The 20,174-nt window shown below is 36.8% G+C and overlaps 1 protein-coding gene across 3 annotated transcripts in view; it reads left to right on the top strand.

Annotated features, from left to right (window-relative positions):
- CEMIP2 (cell migration inducing hyaluronidase 2) overlaps nucleotides 1-16,732 on the top strand; it is a 78,855-nt gene extending 62,123 nt beyond the window's left edge. For all 3 annotated transcript variants that reach the window (XM_075210977.1, XM_075210978.1, XM_075210979.1), the window contains 9 exons: nucleotides 1,379-1,556; nucleotides 4,478-4,693; nucleotides 6,053-6,261; nucleotides 6,559-6,732; nucleotides 8,636-8,855; nucleotides 10,203-10,304; nucleotides 13,439-13,587; nucleotides 14,841-14,947; nucleotides 16,151-16,732. In XM_075210977.1, coding sequence (XP_075067078.1) covers nucleotides 1,379-1,556; nucleotides 4,478-4,693; nucleotides 6,053-6,261; nucleotides 6,559-6,732; nucleotides 8,636-8,855; nucleotides 10,203-10,304; nucleotides 13,439-13,587; nucleotides 14,841-14,947; nucleotides 16,151-16,347 — 1,552 coding nt within the window. In that variant the 3' untranslated portion in view covers nucleotides 16,348-16,732. The remainder of the gene's footprint in view (nucleotides 1-1,378; nucleotides 1,557-4,477; nucleotides 4,694-6,052; nucleotides 6,262-6,558; nucleotides 6,733-8,635; nucleotides 8,856-10,202; nucleotides 10,305-13,438; nucleotides 13,588-14,840; nucleotides 14,948-16,150) is intronic.
- Nucleotides 16,733-20,174: the final 3,442 nt, after the last annotated feature.

The raw sequence follows: 20,174 nt of genomic DNA, 5'->3' as shown, positions 1-20,174 counted from the left end.
TTCAGCAGGATAATGTGTCCTGCCACACTGCAAAAATTGTCCAGTAATGGCTTCAGGAACATGACAAAGAGTTTAAGATGTTGACTTGGCCTCCATATTCCCCAGATCTTAATCCAATCGAACATCTGTGGGATGTGCTGTAAAAACAAGCAACTTACAGAACCTAAAGGATCTGCTGCTAATGTCTTGGTGTTGGATACCACAGGACACCTTAGTAGATCTTATGAAATCCGTGCCTTAATGGGTCAGAGTTGTTTTTCCGGCATAAAGAGGATGTACACAGTTTTAGGGAGGTAGTTTTAATGTTGTGTCTGATAGGTGTATATACCATGTTTGAGTAATCTCAATGCAGATTTGCTGAATTTGTTTTTCATCACAGCATGTTATTTTTTTATAGGCCTACAACTAAATGTGAAATTGGTCATTACATATGATGTGCTTATAATTTGTTATTTTGTATAAAACCATAAATATCGGTACTGAATGTTAACTTTAGTTTAATTCTGTAAGATTATAGGTATTAAAATTGAATTTGTTAAATCAGTGATCCAATGTGCAGCCCTTTAACCATAAAAAGGGGGCATATATTTTGGAGAGATTGGGTATCACTTAACATAAGTCTCCTCTTTACCTATCTTGCCCAGTCTGATACATACAAAATTAAAGACTAATTACATTTTGAACTGCCAGTGGAAACTTAAGAAAATAAAAAGAAGAATCAATGGGACAAAATAAAATGATCGGCTACCCACTGCCCCTGTTGATTTATGCTGCCCTAGGCCTGGGCTCATGCTTGTTCTGAAGCACTATTTGGGAATTGCTGTAATATCTTTATCTATACTTTCATATTTTATTCTGAAACTGCAATCTGAATCAAAACAAATACAGAAAGTTCCTTGGAAATGATATATGAGCCTGTTTCACGGTATTTTTTTTTTTCTAGCATTTCGTTACATTTTTCGCAATATGACAAAATATTGTGAGTTACTGTATTATTATATTTTTGGAAATAAATTGAAAATCTATTTTACAGAAGTACATTATTAAAAATGAATACACAGTAAATAGTTGGAATCGTACTTGATAATTTATGACTTAAATACTCCCATGTTTTTATTTATTTTCTAGGATTTTGTGAATAAATGAGATAATTGCTAATGCTTTAACACTGTGGCTGCGTTGAAAAGCTTTTTTATGAGAAGCTGTCTTGTGCTTGTCTAAGGGCAAAGGATGAATTATTACAGGTCCAACGGTATTGGGCTAAATGAACTAACTTAAATTATGTTTGTGAAAGAGTGACTTTTTTTGTTTGTTTTGCGTTTCATTATTCATCTAAGTGTAAATATATTTATTTTTTATTGTTGTTTCTGTGTCTCAGGACTTTTCCAATCAGAGGTTTTCAGATATACGATGGGCCAGTTCGTCTTACAAGAAGCACTTTTAAAAACTTTGTGCCGACACCTGACCGGTTCACAAGTGCTATTGGCTTCCTAATGAAAAACCCCTGGCAACTTACCCCAAGAAACAGTGTTTCATCTCTTAAATTTGGAGCTAATGTAAGTAATGGCAATTTTGCATACATGTTTGGTTTTTTTTATTTATCCTATTGTCATTAGTCCTATTCTATACAACAGATTCTCTCCTACTTGCATCGAAGTGTTATTTCTATATCTCTCTTTTCTAGCTGTCATCAGTATCAGTCGGCACTTACACTTGCCCTGTAGCTGGTGCAAATAATATGACTAAAAAAAACCCTTACTTTGCAGAAACTCAGGACTTGACAACTGCGTTAGAACACCCTAGATATGCCATTACTATACATTGTCTATGTTCGTCCTCCCCTTCCCACCCTTGTTCCGCCCTTGAAGTTGTAGGTAGTCAAAGTGTCATTTGCATTCGGACATGAATTACATGCAATTGCGTTCATTGGAGTATGGTCCGTTTCTGAGCATGTGAAGAGCTGTCTCACGCCAGATACGACACACACAGGGACTTGCGTCCAAACATGAGTTAAGCCCTCTGTGTTTTATACAATGTATACTTTATGACCAAGAACCTCATCTGTGCCTTCTGTACAGCCTGAGGTGATATTCTCACATTGCTTCATAAGAAGAGTGACCCAGATCCTCTGTCATCAGTTTGTGGGAGAATATCTGGAGTTAAACAATCCACTTCAAAGTATGTGAATAGGAGTTTATAGTTTAAGAACAAAATTTACAACGTCATCGATGGGTTTTCTGAGACTGTATGTCTGTAATTTTGTCAATATAATAAGATGGGAAATATTTCAGCTTATCTTCTTTTCCAGATGTATCTAAACAAACAAAAAAAACACAATTGACCAATGAAAGCTGGTGCATAATGAAATTACAATCTCAACACATTAATCCACACATTTATTTAAAAAAATAAATATATATATATATATATATATATATATATATATATATATATATATAATGTCTTTTAAAAAGGCCATTCTGCTTCTTGCAGAGGTAATCAGTAAGGAGATACATGTGTGTAGAGTGTAGTATCTGCTTTCATGCTTCTTGAATAGCTATGAATGCACTATTGTTTGTTGATTGCATCTATGCACATTCCTAGTAACACAAGCTATAAAACAAAACCTGGTTCATAAAGATGTTCAAACCATGTAAGGAGGAATATCACATCGTCTCATTACCTGCCTCTAATCTCCATACTTGTCACCATTAACCCCTTGACTGTTAAATGTATCCAAAATGTAGTGATGTTCCTTTAAGAACCCAGGGTTCATCAGCATAAAGAGAGCTTTTCGATTAAGTCAAGCAGTAGATGGTTTTTCAGTTTGGTAATTCTTTCCAGAAGTTAAAGCACTGAAGCTGCAAATGTTTAAAATCTAGAGGGGATAGAAGTCAGATTCTCTTCTTGCTCAAGTTGTTAATGTCTGAATGAGGAATCCTTGGTGGGGTTTCTGAATACATTCAGCTGCTTTAGAACTGTAAGATTGTGTGTGATCTTGAGCTCTAACATTGTTAGAAACAAGATTTATATTATACTATTTTTAGTGTATGTTCAAGATCTCCGTTATATATTTGTTTGTTCATCTAAGTAGCTAGACAGTTGCCTCTGCTTGGATACTGGTAAAGGGCCTTTTTATACAATGCATGTAAAAAGACCAAATCCTCTGTATGAGTTATACATGTTATCGCAGAGTAGCATCAGTTCTGCAGCTACCTGGTGCAGTAGTAATGACCCGTTTTCCTCTGCCATTTCTGATTGGCTGCTTGCTGTCATCAAAGGCAAGTTTATGCCTATAACGAGGCCACCGGAGTGGCCGTCAAATGCAATAGAAGTCTCCTCCACTCTTTTAATAGACCTGATAATGATAACCTTGTCAATATTTGTTATTCAGTGTTCACAAATGTTTGCCTATAGGAATGAGTGAAAATGGTGACCTTTCAGATGCAGCCTCACGGAGCCACAATTCAATAGGAAAATGCCCTCGGTGTGAAATCCCCAAACCAATTTGTTCAAAGAATATCTACAATATCAAACAGCCTTACAATAAAAAAAAAAAAAATCACTTATAAAATGTTTGATTGTGCTTATAACATGTGGATGTATTTGTTGAGTTAGTTTTGCATTATATGTTTTGAATAAGTGAAGTTGAATGATCCCTGAAAGTCCCTCTTTTTGGTATTCATTGTTCTCAAGCTCTGATCAGGGCAAAGTGGAGTGTTGTAGTGTAGGGGTGACTGCAAGTGGGGTGGGAAAATCAGACTGTACCCGTTATTCTGCATCATACCATTGTAAGAATTCTTTTTAAGTTTTCTTTTTTAAAGACCTATTTTTTTGTTTCATATTATTTAATAATACATTTATTGAAATAATATGCATGGGTGATTTGTAAGAGACTCTTTGTGGTTGACGCCTTAAAGTAAGGGCAGACGGCCATGTTATGGCTTTATATATAAAAATGGTGAGGTGACTGTTAGATTGGAAGCTGCTCATTCCTTATTTCACATCCTCCAAGTGTATTAAATCAGTTTCAACTGTCGCTAATTTCACTGTGTTTGAAAATGTAACAATGGTCTGTTTTGCTGGCATTTTACCAAATGCTTTCACAATATAGTGGTGTAAAAAAAAAAAACCCACTACAGGACAAATGGAGCACTCTGCTTGATTTTATCATGTAGAAAAGGGTTGTACTACAGACAACGGGTCTCTTGATTACAGTTTCACTTCCTTTGTATATTTAAGTATCCATCTGGGCAAGCTTTTCACATATTAAACTCTATGGAGGTCGATAACATGTGTCTTCACTTAAAGTAAAAACTATATTAATGTTAGAAATAATGTTTTGTTTTGAGTAAGCAGAAATGATTTTGCTACAAAAAAATGTTTGTAATGTTATTCAAGACTCTCAATATTACTGAGAATTTGTGCTTTATTTTGCTGGCCAGAGGAAAACGTAATTTATTTATTTCCCCCATAGGTTTCGTTGAGAGCTTTCTTTGGTCAACCTGGACCATGGTTTGAAACAGCTGATCTGGATGGAGATAAAAATTGTATTTTCCACGATGTAGATGGATCAGTAACCAGTTATAATGACACCTATGTGGCACGAATGGATAATTACCTGATCAGACATCCCAAGTGTATCAATGTTACAGATTGGAATGGGGTCATTTGTAGCGGAACATATGCGCAGGTCAGAAGAGTCTCTGCTTTTCTTTATTTTTTTTTCTTTTTCAGTGAGTTTGTGGGACTTAGAAGTTGGTTTTGTGATGACTTCTTACGTAAAGAAACTCTAACATGAAACATTGTGTTTTGGTTTTTTTTGGTCTGTTCTTTGAAATCCAAATAAGTTTTTGGAGATGTTTCCATCAAGCAGTTAGGTCTCTAAATGTATTATTTCTAGCTTCATTCACTCAGTTGCCAGAATTAGACATTGCACAACTTTATTAGGTAGTAAATGATAATTAGCTATTGTTTGTCATGCAATGACTAAAACAACTATCTTGGAAAAATTTGGAAGTACAACAAGAAACTGCTTATCTGGACAAGCCATAAGGGAGTAACTCTACAAAGAGAACAGTTGCCTATCAAGAGAATTAGGCTAGTGACACATTGCCACCAGGCTGGAACCCTACACTTACATACAGAATATATAAATGGCAGTCTAAAAAGACCGTAATCCTGGCACCTAGGCACTGATATGAGGCTGAGCACTGTATTTATAGAAGGTACTCATAGTTATCTTACAGGAACTTTCCCCTACTGTTGCAGCAGATGCCATGTGTAAGCACAAGGGTTCTGGGCTATAAAGTACATACAAAGTTTTTGTGTGCCTCTATCTTTTAAAATGGAACCATTGTAATTTTGGGCAACATTTTGTCCTCCCTAAATTAATATCAACTTTATGTTCTGTGGGACTGATTCATTAAGGAATGGAAAGCAAAAAAATTGAGTTTGAACCTTGGCAAAACCATGTTGCGTTGGAGTGGGAGGTCAATTTAAAATGTGATGGCAGATTTATAATTGAGGTAGGGCATGTCCTAGATCAACTTTAAATTTCAGTGTACAAATAAGTTATTAAGTATTTGTGTGATAGATGAAAAAGCAGACAGTATATATCTTATGTGCAAAATAATAAACAAATTTGCACCCGTTGCATTGTAACATTGCTTTGTCCAGGAGAAAACTCAATTTTTTTTTGCCTTAATTTCCTTAATGAATCAGGCCTTGTATGTTTAAAAATCTTATATACATTTTTTTTAGGATCGAGACCCTTGTTAGATAAGCCTATCGCATGTCATTTGTACAAATTAAATTTTTCATCTTGTAAATGTTTATCATCATGTGCCCAATGTCATTGGTCTAGATATTTACCGCCCACGCAAAATGACCTTGGTTACCTTGGATATTTAAATGTTCATCATTCTATTAAACTAATTGCATGCTGTTTAAACTGTTGTATTTTATTAATGTGCATGTTTGTATATCTTTTATTGTATTCTGAGTTGTTTTGTCTTTCCATTTTAATATTTTCTTTTTCTTCCCCCACAAGGTCTACATTCAAGCACGAAATCCACAGAATCTCACCATGACCATTGCAAGAGATGAATACCCTTTAAACCCCATGTCTCTCCGGGGAATCAACCAAAAAGCACCTTACCAGCAATATCAGCCAGTGGTGATGTTGCAGAAAGGATACACCATACACTGGAATGCACAGGCACCACAAACCATTCACCTTTACCTTATTAACTTTGATAAGTAAGCTGATTGATTATGCATTGTCCCCTATGTCTTATATACAGTATATGTTAGCCTGTCAATCTAGTAAAATCTTCTGTAATGGAAAGACAACTAGTATAAGGGATTTTTTAAGACTTTAAGACCTATGTTGCATGAATTGCAAATATTTTCTATTATAGATGCAATGATCTGTAATTACCATTTGTTTAATAGTGATCTTATATAGGGACATAGTGTTATCTTTGGTTAATCCATAAAGAATTTATTGTCTCTCTTTGTTGAATTTTAAGAGGTGTCCATTTGTTTTTGTTACAGGGATGACTGGATCAGAGTTGGTCTTTGTTACCCACCAGACACCAGCTTTCAGGTGATGTCACAGATTGTTAAAAGCCAAACGTTTCCCGTCGATGAATACCAGCCGGTGTCCTCTATAGAGGAACTGCAGAAGAGGAGATCAGAGAGGAAGTTTTTCTTTGATAACGGCACAGGGTAATAATAGGATCTTAGATGTAGGATACAACTTGTCAACACACATCATCATACTCATCATCACCATTTATTTATATAGCGCCACTACTTCCGCAGCACTGTACAGAGAACTCATTCACATCAGTCCCTGACCCATTGGAGCTTACAGTCTAAATTTCCTAACGCACAAACACAGACAGACATAGAGACTCGAGACTAGGGTCAATTTGATAGCAGCCAATTAACCTACTAGTATGTTTTTGGAGTGTGGGAGGAAACCGGAGCACCCGGAGGAAACCCACGCAAACATGGGGAGAACATACAAACTCCTCACAGATAACACATCAAACCATTTTTTAAGTTTGTCATTCATTGACTTTCCGGAAAAATCTTCGATCTTTTAAAGGCTTGCAGTGATTGTCTGATTGGGGAAGCACAGTGGCCTAGTGGTTAGCACTTCTGCCTCACATCACTGGGGTCATGAGTTTGATTCCTGACTATGGCCTTATCTGTGAGGAGTTTGTATGTTCTCCTGTGTTTGCGTTGGTTTCCTCCGGGTGCTCCGGTTTCCCCCCACACTCTAAAAACATACTGGTAGGTTAATTGGCTGCTATCAAAATTGACCCTAGTCTCTCCCTCTCTGTCTGTGTCTCTGTGTCTGTGTGTGTGTGTGTGTGTGTGTGTGTGTGTGTGTGTGTGTGTGTGTCTATATTAGGGTATTTAGACTGTAAGCTCCAATGGGGCAGGGACTGATGTGAATGAGTTCTCTGTACAGCGCTGCGGAATTAGTGGCGCTATATACATAAATGATGATGAGAATTGTCTGTATAGTTGGCTCTTGATGGTATCCTTTTATAAGGTGAAGTTACGTCAACTAGCAGATGTCACAGGGGTCATATAAACGGGACCTGAGAATCACAAGAAACTTGCCCCTGGCCAGTAGTCCTATAATCATCCATTTGACTTGACATCCTCAATCCCCGGCATGCAAACTCCGTGCTAGGGACCCTGGAATAGGGGTGAAAGAGTTTAGTTACTTCTGAACCATGTGGGTCCCAGACAAGTATGCCCCACATCTCCGCCATAGGACTTTGGGAGTTTTAATAGGTGGGGAATGACATTTATTACAAATATAAAAATGTTTGTTTTTAAATTACTGCTGTTTTTTTCACAAGGGTATTTTTTTATCTTATCAACATTGAAAATCGAAGACAGTCTATGTTAAATATATGGGGCATTAAATAACACCGTGAAGAACCAGCCAAAATATTAAAGGCACCTTTGCTTAATTTTTTTGTAGTTGTGTGATAAAAATATTAGGAACACCTTCCTAGAAGCTAGGTGATGTAACAACATAAGGATTCAGCATTCATCTCCTAACCGTATGCAAGCTAAACTCTGCAAGCAGAGAACTTATCTCTTCCTTTAGGTTTTTATTAAACCCTAACAACTCAATTGCTTTAGAGGGTCAGAGGGGTTGTTGGAGGCACATCCTTATTCCAATACAAACCAAATCAACCCTGAAATATAAGAGCGCATGAAAATGAGTCACAAATTTTAGGTCTGTTTAATAGCTTTTACGTTTTCTTTGTGTACAGGCTATGTCTAGTATATGCATTATTCTGAAATAAAAAAAAATGGTTGAGTATTTGATTTGAATAATCTGACAACGGCTTTTGAAGTAAGTGTCTCACTGATGAGGATAGCACTTTCAGGCCTAATAGTCTGGTAAATTTGTAGGATTTCTTGGCATTGATCATATAATCAATTTTGCTTCTTGCTAGTTAATTATTTGTCCATGTATTTATTAATTACCTTGATAGTAAGTCTGAAAAGTCCCCCACAAACAAGACAACTGAGACATAATATGAATGATTACAATTCTAAATACATATCTGCTTTCTTTTTTTCATACTCTTTTTAGATTACTTTTTCTTTTCCTCCAAGCAAATCACAACCGTGACGGTCACAGCTATTGCTCTTCTCTGGGATGTGAAAGAGTGATGATTAATGCTACGTTTCGATCCAAAGCAACAAGCAACTGTATGGCCAAGGCATACCCAAAATATACCAAAGCACCAACAGCAACAAAACCAATGCCTATTAAGTCCACTGCAACTTGCACCAACTGTGGGGCATCTCAGGTACTGATAATGTTGGCACTTCTGTACAAACTTTATTGATTAACATAAGAAGGACTGTATATATGATACATGCTAACACATCCTAGGGACTACAGAGCAGTCTTTGGTTGCTCTGCTGTAGAAGAATAGACACAATTATCCATGTTTAGATGGATGAACAGAGTCACTTGTGAAAGAGGAGCACCCCACAATTAAATTTCATAAACAGAGGATCTCTGTAAAACTTGAGCAATAACAAGTCTTAAAACTCATTAAAACTTGCTGCTATAACCTATGAATTTACAAGTTTGACCTCCAGATGTTTTCTTAGAAATACATGTCTTGTAAAGATTGAATAGGAAATTTTAAGTTTGCATGGTGGAAAGGCATAAAAAATGGAAAAACAAAAGGCAAACACCCACATATGCCAAATTCATTTAAGACCCTAAAATATCTCACAGGCTGCAACATACTGTCTGTATGTAAAGCAGCAATTGTGTTGCTTAGGAGGACAATCCTTCTTTATATTATTTTTTTAATTAGCTGGTGCCTGTGAGATTAGTTTACTAATCACTTAGGTTATAAATATTCTCTGTATAGACCTCTGATTCATGTATTCATAACCCCCCCTCCCCCATACATAGACAAACATGGAGACAGTTCTGTGTTTCTGCCACTGCTCAGTGCTTTGTGGCCCATTGGATTTACCTCCTGACCTAAGTTAACTGCAGTCTCTTTAGCATTGCAGTGATTTTTTTCAGCCCAAAAACTTTGATTTCAGCAAACTTAGTACTTCAAAATCTGTCTCTAGTGAGCTCAAAGTGATTAGTAGTGATGTCGCACAAGCGCTACTGGTGGTATTTGCCTTGAGATTTTTGTCCAATATTAGATCCTTTTGTAAGCTAAGAGGTGTGTGAGGTAGCTTTGGGCTAGATTTACTAAGCTGCGGGTTTGAAAAAGTGGGGATGTTGCCTATAGCAACCAATCAGATTCTAGCTTTCATTTATTTAGTACCTTCTACAAAATGATAGCCAGAATCTGATTGGTTGCTATAGGCAACATCCCCACTTTTTCAAACCCGCAGCTTAGTAAATCTAGCCCTTTGTCTTTTCTTTATGGAGCAAGGGAGAAAAAAATATGAATTTAAAATGTACTTTTTTCAAAGCTAAAGTGGAGAATCAGGGTGAAACTTAAACCATTTCACCTTTTGTGCTTAATAACCTAAAATTTGGAGGTTTATTGGTCCATTAATTTAGAAGGGTTGTCCTAAGCTACAAATGAGTGAAATTGCACAATTTTCTATTTTCTGTATATATTCCGTTTGGAAATGGTATAAACAATATTGCTAATTCTATATTTTGGCGTTAGGTGGTCTATACGAGTGATCCTCATAATATCTACCTCCATGTGGAAATTCAATCTCTTAGCAAAGAAGAAATCCAACAAGGGGCTGTTGAATCTTTTATTTCAGTAAGTACATGAGCTCAATAGATGACCACTGTTGATAGGTTAAATGTTACGATTAAGTCAAGAATTGTTTTCAGAAAGTTTCTTTCACTGGATGTTTGTTTTAAAATTAAAATCTAATTTAATCTTTGAATAGAAGACATCAACTACCATTATAGGGGGTTACCTTTCCAGCCCTCTTATATATAGCCTGAAGCCAGGGGTTCTGGTCTGAATTCCTCCCGTCCTTTTAAATAATTTTTTTTTTTTTTCAACTGGTCTCAAACTAAAAAAAATTGAGTTTTAACCTCTGTGATTGCAAGGATTTGTAATAGGGTATCAGAATAGAAGCAAAATATGCATTCTATTCTATGCTTGCAAATATCACCTGTACCTGAGACCACTAACAATGCATGTTTTCCATGTCTGATAGCTGGAGCACAGGTATATTAATTACTAGCTGGCATATCTTGTACACTGGCATAGATCCTATTATCAGCTGTTCTAGCAATTTATTATATACCGTTTTATTCTGCTGTCAGTGATCTTATATTATTTACAAGTGACAAGGGATAGTAGGTAAAATACCAATATCTTTCTGTAATAAATCATTAGAGCTGGTGATCTCTGCATGTTCTTACCAAGCTTCACTCTCTATGCCTGCAAGCATTTTAGATAGATATATTGCTGTATTAGCAGGCATGGAGAACAAAGCAATCTGTTTTCAATTTACAGAGGTGGGTAAGAGGTTAATGTGATCAGCACCTCTAGCGATTTATTACAAAACGGTATTTTATGCTTTATCTGCAGTCATTGATCACTTGTAAGCAATACAAGACCATTGATTGCAGTAAAAAAAAAAAAACAACTATATTGTTTGCAATTCAATAGAAAAAGCACAATAATGATCTGACTGCTAAATTACTGGTTTATATTTATTTCATGGCACAGTGAGTTCCACCTGCCCAGAGTTGTGACGTGGAGCATAGTACACACTTCCTGGTACCTGTGTCTGTAATTGTCCAGTTAGAAACTCTTCTCTGGGAAACTGAGATTTTGGTCATGTAGCTTCATTTTCATCAGAGTTCTTCCATTTTATCTTCCACACAATGTGGCATGCAACCCTTATCTATAGTTCCAGAGTTTTGCTCCAGTGTTTCTCCTCCTTACTCTTATCGCTGCTGCTAATTTGGCATCACTAAGATGGACTGCTTCCTTAACTGTGACACTTTACTGTAGTCCATGTAAACAGTCTTATGCATGCTGACCTTTTCCACCTTCTGTTAATATTGTGAGGGACTGCTTAGTGCTGACAGTTGCACTCCATTAATTATGCTTTGTAAGCTTGCCTTGGGGTGAGTGCCAATCTAAGCCAATGTGTTATGTTGAATATACAGTGCTGGGTGCATTTTCACTATAAAATGTTGAAAGCTAATGGTGTACCTTTTAAAGAGCACAAACCACTAATTCCTTAACACATGGAATAAACATACAATGAATATAAAAAGTGTACACACCCTCAATAACATTGTGTCAGACCTTTTTCCACCTTTAATGGGACCTTATCAACAACACAATTCAAGTGAAAACAAATAGACTTATTTAAAAAGATTTGCTGTACTACTAAAAGCAAGAGGTGCTTCCACAATGTATTAGTTTAGGGGTGTGCACACTTTTGCACCCGGGGTATTGTAGGGTTTTTTCATGACTTCTCAAAAATGGTCTTTTGTGGGGTTTTTTGTTTTTGTTTTGTTTTTTTGTTGGTTGCAAGGTCACATTAAAGGTGTAAACAAGTCTGACATGATTTATCTTAACAGGCTTATATCACAAACACCTGCAATGTCAATAAGATTGTGTATACTTTCTATATCCACTATAGGATTACAGTTCAAGTTGTGTTAAATTTTGCTAGATTACAAACGATTGTATGAAAATAATAATGTAATATGAAGTGCACAGGCAGTAGTCTTGTAAACATGTGTTTATCACACAGTATTTGTTTGTTTTTTGAAAAATATACTTTACCTTTAAGTAATCTTATACTTATAAAGAAGAACAATGGCTCAGAGAAGGGAAAGCTAGAACAACCAAAAATAGAAAAAGGCTCTTTTTAAAATGTCAACAAAAAAGTTCCTAAAAGTTCTCATTTTCTTTCCTTAAATTCTGCTTAAACTTGGCTGTGTACAAGGTTATAGTTTGTTAACAATATAACCTATATTTTTGGAACAGTACGTAAATAAAATATCACCATGTTATCAATTGTACATGTAATCTTAATAAATAAGGCTTTAAAAAGTAGGTAATTCCTGCAGGAAAAATATGCAATCCCTATATTTTTCATTTAGACATTTTTTACATTCTGTAGCATAATAATAATAAAAAAAAAATGTTCCACTGAAAACTAAAAATTCAAACTCCTACCCAATCCCAAATGTTTACTTGGGGTCCTGCATTTGTGGGGTTTGGCAGATTCCCAGCTGCCACTCTGCTGTCTCTTGTTCGCTTGCACTGGCAGTAGTAACACACTGCCTTTCTTTAAAAGGAAAAACAGTTGGATCAGCAGAAGCCGGGAGAGTGGAGCAGATATCGCGGGATTCTCATTGCTCCTGACGCCCAATTTTTTTTTATTTTTGTTTTGCCTACATGTAGGCACCATGCTCCCAGGGAAAGCGTGAGAGAGCCAACATTGTTCTAATGAAAATAGAATTTAATGTAAGCAAGAGCTAGCAAGATAATACATGTTAAACTGGTCTATTCAAGAAAAACTGCACTACACATTAATTTAATGACCACACAATTGAGAATAAACAAAACATAGAAAAGGCAGATAGTCTAGTTTTGCTTTCAGTAGAACATTTTACTTTCAGTAGAGTAAGTAAAATGTTTGCGAACCTGCTATTTGTTGACTTAAACTTTTTGGCTGTCATTCTGTCTAGTAATTTGTCTATTTTAGGCTCCACTTCCACTGGGGAAATTTAAATTAATTTAAGTGCTGAGTTTTCTTATCCTTCTCGACCTGAAAGATTAAACTGATGTTGTTATTAGAAATGTCATCATAGGTTTGGATCTTCAAGATGTAAAGGAAAATGGCTTATATGGTACTGAAAAATACCTGTTACCATTGGCAATCGTTTATACTGCCTTTTATGTATTTTTAGGTTAATGGCACCAAGTATTCATTCCAAGAAGTTGGTTTATTCGTTGTTGTCATTGACTCTTGCACTGGAACAGTAAAAGAAGCCTTGTTCTTTCCACAAGATGGTATTCAGCGACTGGAAAAATATTTAGAAAATAAAATTCCGCAAAGGTATTTTTTTTTTCTTGGAAAATTACGATAACTTCTAGAGGGTAAATATTAACACGGCAAAATAAAAGTAAAAAAGCGCTGCACAGTTGATGGTGAAATAAATATGCAAATAAATTGTGCAAAGCTCGGTATATAGAACTCCCTCTTGTATTGATCATTATAGTAAGAAGTAGGGACCTGATTCATTAAGGATCTTAACTTGAGAAAATTCTTATTTCAGTCTCCTGGACAAAACCATGTTACAATGCAAGGGGTGCAAATTAGTATTCTGTTTTGCACATAAGTTAAATACTGACTGTTTTTTCATGTAGCACATAAATATCAACTTTAAATTTCAGTGTACAAATTAGCTATCGGGTATTTGTGTGCTACATGAAAAAACAGTCAGTATTTAACTTATGTGCAAAAGAGAATACTAATTTGCATCCCTTGCATTGTAACATGGTTTTGTCCAGGAGACTGAAATAAGAAGTTTCTCAAGTTAAGATCCTTAATGAATCAGGCCCTAGGTTTGTTCTGCTAGGTTAATAGCTGGTTTTAATATTTGTCATGAAAGTGTCATGTACAAGATGCCATAACACAACAGAACATCCCAAACTCACAAATTGGTATGAGCACTACATACTCTCCATATAATATATGTCAAAAAATATCTGGGTATACAGGGGTGCTTTAGTGGCAAAAAGGAAAACATAAAGCATTAGCCTAGAAATGAACAATGTTTTCCAATTTAAACAGAATGTTGAACAGTCCTCAGACTGAATTTCCATCTCTCTGTTTAAAGTCGCGCTTAAACTTTCCTTTCCTGAAGGGATAGTTTTTCTAAAAATATTTTTTTAATTTTTATTAAAGGACTGACATGACTAAATGTCACAATGTTACCAAGTGCATATAACTATAGATATAACATTTTAACAGTAAACCCTTAAAGTGGTTTGACCAGCTGACCCTCCCCCATCCCATATATTCAAATAAATCATAAATGCGCTGATGGTAGCCCATGTGATATCCTGGCCCAACAAAGTAAACACATGCACATATGACTGACTTGGACTCTTTTATTGAAGCACAGTTATATGTTTTGTTGCGAGATGTTTTTGATGTTACAGTTTCATTATCAGTCCAAGAACCCTAATGTGGAAATAGTTATACAATATGATAATTACTTGATATAAAATTGTTATGGGTTATCTGATAAAGTAATTATATTTAATAAATATGCAACATTCTTGTTGTCTTGTTTCATCTACTAGATCAATAGTCGTCATAGCGTCACGGGGATACATTGTGGATTATGGTAACATTGCACAGCCATTACATACTCTTGGAACTGCCAAACCAGCATCTTTTAAAAACAAAGGTAAATTTTGCTTGAAATCTCCTCTATAAACTTGTCTAAAGATGTTTCGACAATATTACAGCCCATCACCAGCTCCAATAAAAGTGCACTGTTTTCTCCCCTCCTTTCTGCATAATACTTGGGGCTTGAGTATGAGAGGGTGGAGACAGATTTTTTTTTTTTAGCGCTCTAGCAGAAGGGGTGTTGAAATTGGATCCTTTGGTGGATGCCCCTTTTTCAAACACAGGTGCCCTTGAGTCTCTAGGTGCCGGTGTGGGGGAGATATTTTATATATCACACCCTTCCCCTATCCTGGGCTCTTTAATGTTTACTATAGTGTAGTGTTTTATTGCATGTGATCACCAGACAATAACTACTAATGGGTCATATCATTTGAAAGAGGGTACTCTGCATTTCTAGGTGCCAGGATGAGAAATATATGGCACTTTTACTTTTAGGTCACAGCATACAGCTTTAAAAAGTGAACACTGTATGTTTCTATGTGGAGTGCACTGAATTTCTGTATTAAAGAGGGGAAATACTGTGACATTATGATGTCACTAGGACATCCTCTCAATGATGGGCAGGCTAGGTAAGGGAAGAGGATGCGTAATTAAGGCTTCCTCTGCCAGACTGCACTAATAGACTCAGGCATGTTGGGCCAAAGTTACTCTTAGATCTAGTCTACTATATATCTATAACTTTCTGGCAATCTGGGAAAGCAACTGTAGTCTTTTTAGTGAATCCTTAAGGCCCCTTCTGGTTAAAATAAAGACATCTAAAAGTAAAACCAAAATCATCATCTCTTTCTCTCCTATAGAACTATGCCAAACATAATATAATGTTATACATATTTTATATAATTCTCTAGTCTGTGAAATATAGATAAAGTTTGGCGTAAATTAATGGGTTTAGGCCTATTTGTTTGACATGAACGCAATCTTGGACACAATTTTGAAAGTGCCTTGTTTTTCTCTGTATATTACAATTAAAATTGTTTTATAATTACATATTATATATTCCAGTATTTAGAATTTTTTAGAACGTTTCATTGATGGTCATAAATTTTTTTTTTTTTCATAAAATTCTCTTTTGAGGAGCAAAATGAAAACCTAATAGCAAATATATGAAGATAGGTCTGGTCCTTGCGACAAGATGCCTCTGGTCATTAAGCGGTTAAGCTGATTTAATAATGTACTTTTATGTGTATAATCTGCTTTTCAGGAAGCATTGCCTTTATAGGATTCAGTGGAAAGTTTAAACCATCTTGGTCTAGACTATTCACGACTCCGGCTGGGCAGGCCTTGGGACTACTGGAGAGATATATCCCTCTACAGCAGGAAGCATATGAATGCCGAAGAACAAGCACAAATAAAAGAAAGGATGTGGATCTCTTGAAGAAAGCTTTAAAGACACATTAGATTAATATATGCCTTAAGGGGCAGGTCAAACATAAAATGTGAACTAACTTATTTAATTTATGGCAATTACACTGTTATCCAGCGTAAATCATTTTACTGTATTATTACAGCGGTGGGCCTAAAATCTAAGCCCCAATGCCAATGCACCTTCTAGTTGTATATAATCATGAATTATTTTTTGATTGTTTTGTAAAGATAGGTTTTGCAAATGTTCTGATTTGTTTTGATGGTTTTGTATGTGGTGTAAACTGTATTTTTATACTTTTATATTACTGATATTTTATGGTGTTTATTTTATGGATATGACTGGAAGTGTTTAAGTGTGTTTCTTTGCACCGTGGTTTACTTGAAAGATATTTTATCATTAAAATCTTTCTACAAATTACTTATGGTGTTAATCCCTGAAGCTATTTTGCAGACTGAACTAATATACAGTATAATGTAGCCTACAAAGTGCTAGGAACCAGTACCTGAAAATGAATATGTCAGGCATATGACTATAAGGCAGGCAGTGTCTCTATGATGCCCACAGAACTGTGCATGTAGGTGGAACACTCGTACATTTTTATTTTTTTTTCTCCTACAAATACTTCTTGTTTGTGTCACAGTTATGTTAATATGAAAGTGACGTTGGGGCTGTCATTATTACAAGTACAGGTTAAAATTTGCATTTTGAGGCTTTATTACATTAGTTTGCATATTGTCATAAAAGGCACCTAGATTGAGCATAAGGAATCAAATTAAAAATAGCGTCTAATCTGATTACCACCAACTTTCAGGCAGTGGCATAATGAGACCAGTGGGCCCATTGGCAAATTTGGGTCCGGCCTTCCTCGTTGTACTTTTACTATACTGCAGAAGCAGAGCTGGGGAGAAGGTACATCTGCCATGAAATGAAACGTTGATCAGGTAGCTATTAGCTAGGAGAGGACATCTCTTATTTTGCACTGAACTGCAAGAAAACCGACATCTGTCAGCCAAAATAGCAGCAGCTGGTATAAATTCCATTTCCTGATAAACTCATCTCTTACTCTTTTTCCTACTCCAACTAATGACACTTTTAGCAAGCAGGCTCCATTCCATTAAGGAGGTGACAGCTGTAGTTCCGTCAATGTTCTGAAAAATTCCAGTAGCACAGAGGGTCTTGAGGCTAAATCTACCACACTTACAAAAAGTTAACATCTCCACCCCTTCCGGTATACTAGAATATTCATTCCTACAAAATTCGTGCCTCACAATTTTTTTTTTTTTTGCAACTTGAGCTTTATTACAGATGGTCTACATTCTGTATATGCCACAGTTGCCAGGTCCATTCACCATCTTGTCCAAGAATTTGCTCTTCCTGCAATTAGCAATATGCTTGTCTGCCTGTAAAAGCAGCTACATTGGAATAAAATATATAGGTATAAACAACTGCTTTAGCATGGTACAATTGATTTTTCTGCGCTTGGAAATTTAATCCATAGTATAATCCTATCCATAACAAAAGAAATGAGGATTGGGGTTTAATTTCAACAAAGATAAAATGTATAATATTCTAATCAACTGCAGTAGAAGTTCAGTTTATACACTGCATTACAACATGACAGATTAAGGGGTAAAGGTATTAAAATTCCCTTTTTTTTCAAATCGCCATTTTTCTGTGATTTTGAACGCCATATTTAAAATGGCAATTTTAATTCACAGTAGAAGTCAAAAAGCTATTACAAATCATGTATTGGTGTCTAAACATTTAATGGGAATTGGAGTCCAGTCATCACTCAAACTAATTTCATACCTATGGACATATGTATTATTATTATTATTATCCTTTATTTGTTAGGCGCCACAAGAGTTCCGCAGCGCCGTACAATGCACAGACAATAGACAGTACAGGATAAAATATTACTGAGCAGTAAACAAAAATACCAAAACTTCGGAAGCTCCAAGCAGGCTAATGCAGAAAAGACAGAGCAGAAGAGTACGTAAGGACACAGGAGGGAAGAGGGCCCTGCTCGAATGAGCTTACATCCTAAGGGAGGGTGAACAAGACTCAGGTACAAAGGGGGCCAGATGATGTAAAGGAGGGAGGGGAGAGCGGGTTAGGAGGAAGGATGGTAGGCTTTGAGGAACAGGTGGGTTTTTAGTGCCCGTTTGAAGGAGCTTAGAGTGGGAGAGAGACGGATGGAGCGAGGGAGGTCATTCCGGTGAAGGGGGGCTGCTCGGGAGAAGTCTTGGATTCTGGAGTGGGAAGAAGTGATAAGAGTGGAGGAGAGACGACGGTCATTGGCCGAGCGCAGGGAGCGGGCAGGAGTGTGAATGGAGAGGAGGTTAGAGATGTAGGGGGCAGTAGACTGGGAGAGAGCCTTGTATGTGGTGGTGAGGAGTTTCAACATGATTCTATAGGGGATGGGGTGCCAGTGTAGGGCAAGGCAGAGAGAGGAAGCAGAGGAGGAGTGGCGAGAGATGAAGAGGAGTCTGGCAGCCGCATTCAGAATAGAGCGGAGGGGGGCGAGGTGGGAGAGGGGGAGGCCGGTGAGAAGGAGGTTGCAGTAGTCAAGGTGTGAGATAATGAGAGCGTTAATGATGGTTTTGGTTGCACCCTGAGAGAGGAGAGGTCGGATGCGGGCAATGTTGCGAAGTTGAAAGCGACAGGCTTGGGCAAGGGATTGAATGTGGGGGGTAAAGGAGAGAGAGGAGTCGAAGGAAACGCCCAGGCAGCGAAATTGGGTGACAGATGTAGTAAAAAAAAACTTTTAAGAAGTGTAGTGTTTTGGTTTTTTTTTCACATTCAACTGCAGATTTACATTGCTAGCAGCTCTCTTAAATGCTTTTTGTAGTCCTGTTTATGGCTAATGAACTTCAATCTTCTGGCTTTCACATGCCCTTTATGAGTACAGCATCCAGGGTGCACCTAGTGCTTTAGTAAATATTTTGTACCATCTGCTCATAGGTACACAGTAGAAATTTTGCATCAAGCATTTAGAGCCTCACAGCAGGTTGAATATTGTCTAATCCCAACATAATTTGACACTTTATTTCTGTTTCTTTTTTTTATGGACATTCTATGTCGGGGATGGCCAACCAATCAAGAGCCAAAAAATATTTATAGGTACCGCAAAGAGCCAACTTTACCTTTTTATGTGTGTGTGCATATACATATACCCAGTTTAAACATGCAAATACATACCTTACACACATACATTGAAAATATAACATCATTTACAATATCTTGCTAAGCGAAAAAGAAAAAAACCCATCACGTTGTCAAATTGTTCAGAATAATGATCAAATCAACACAGCTCTTACCTCACTGCTGTGTCCAGCAGAGGAAGGTTCAAAGGGCTACTTATAATTTCCTCACAGTAGCTCACACTGATTCTGTATCAACAATTCCTCAGACCTCTTAACATGCCCCTATGACCTCTTTACATGCCATTGGATCTCCCCATATGCCCCTTATATGCCATCAAGTGTACCCACATGCCCCAGAAATGCTTGTCAGATCTCTCCACATGCCATCATACCTCCCCATATGCCATTTACATGCTTATAAGCATCACCACATGCTCTCCACATGCTAATCAGACCTTCCCACCTGGCACCAGATTTCACCACATGCCTCTTACATGCCATTGGACCTCCACACATACCCATCAGCCTCCTCACATGCCACCAAATCTACCCAAATTCCCCATACATGCCATCAGACCTCACCACATGCTCCATACATCCCAATCAAACCTCCCCACATGTCAACAGATATCCACACATTCCAAAAGATCTCCCCAAATGCCATCACATCTCCTTACCTGCCCATTAAAAATGTATATAAAATACAGATCATG

This window comes from Mixophyes fleayi, chromosome 1 (genome assembly GCF_038048845.1).
Source record: "Mixophyes fleayi isolate aMixFle1 chromosome 1, aMixFle1.hap1, whole genome shotgun sequence".
Taxonomy (NCBI): Eukaryota; Metazoa; Chordata; class Amphibia; order Anura; family Limnodynastidae; genus Mixophyes; species Mixophyes fleayi.
This window is presented reverse-complemented; position numbering and strand designations above follow the sequence as displayed.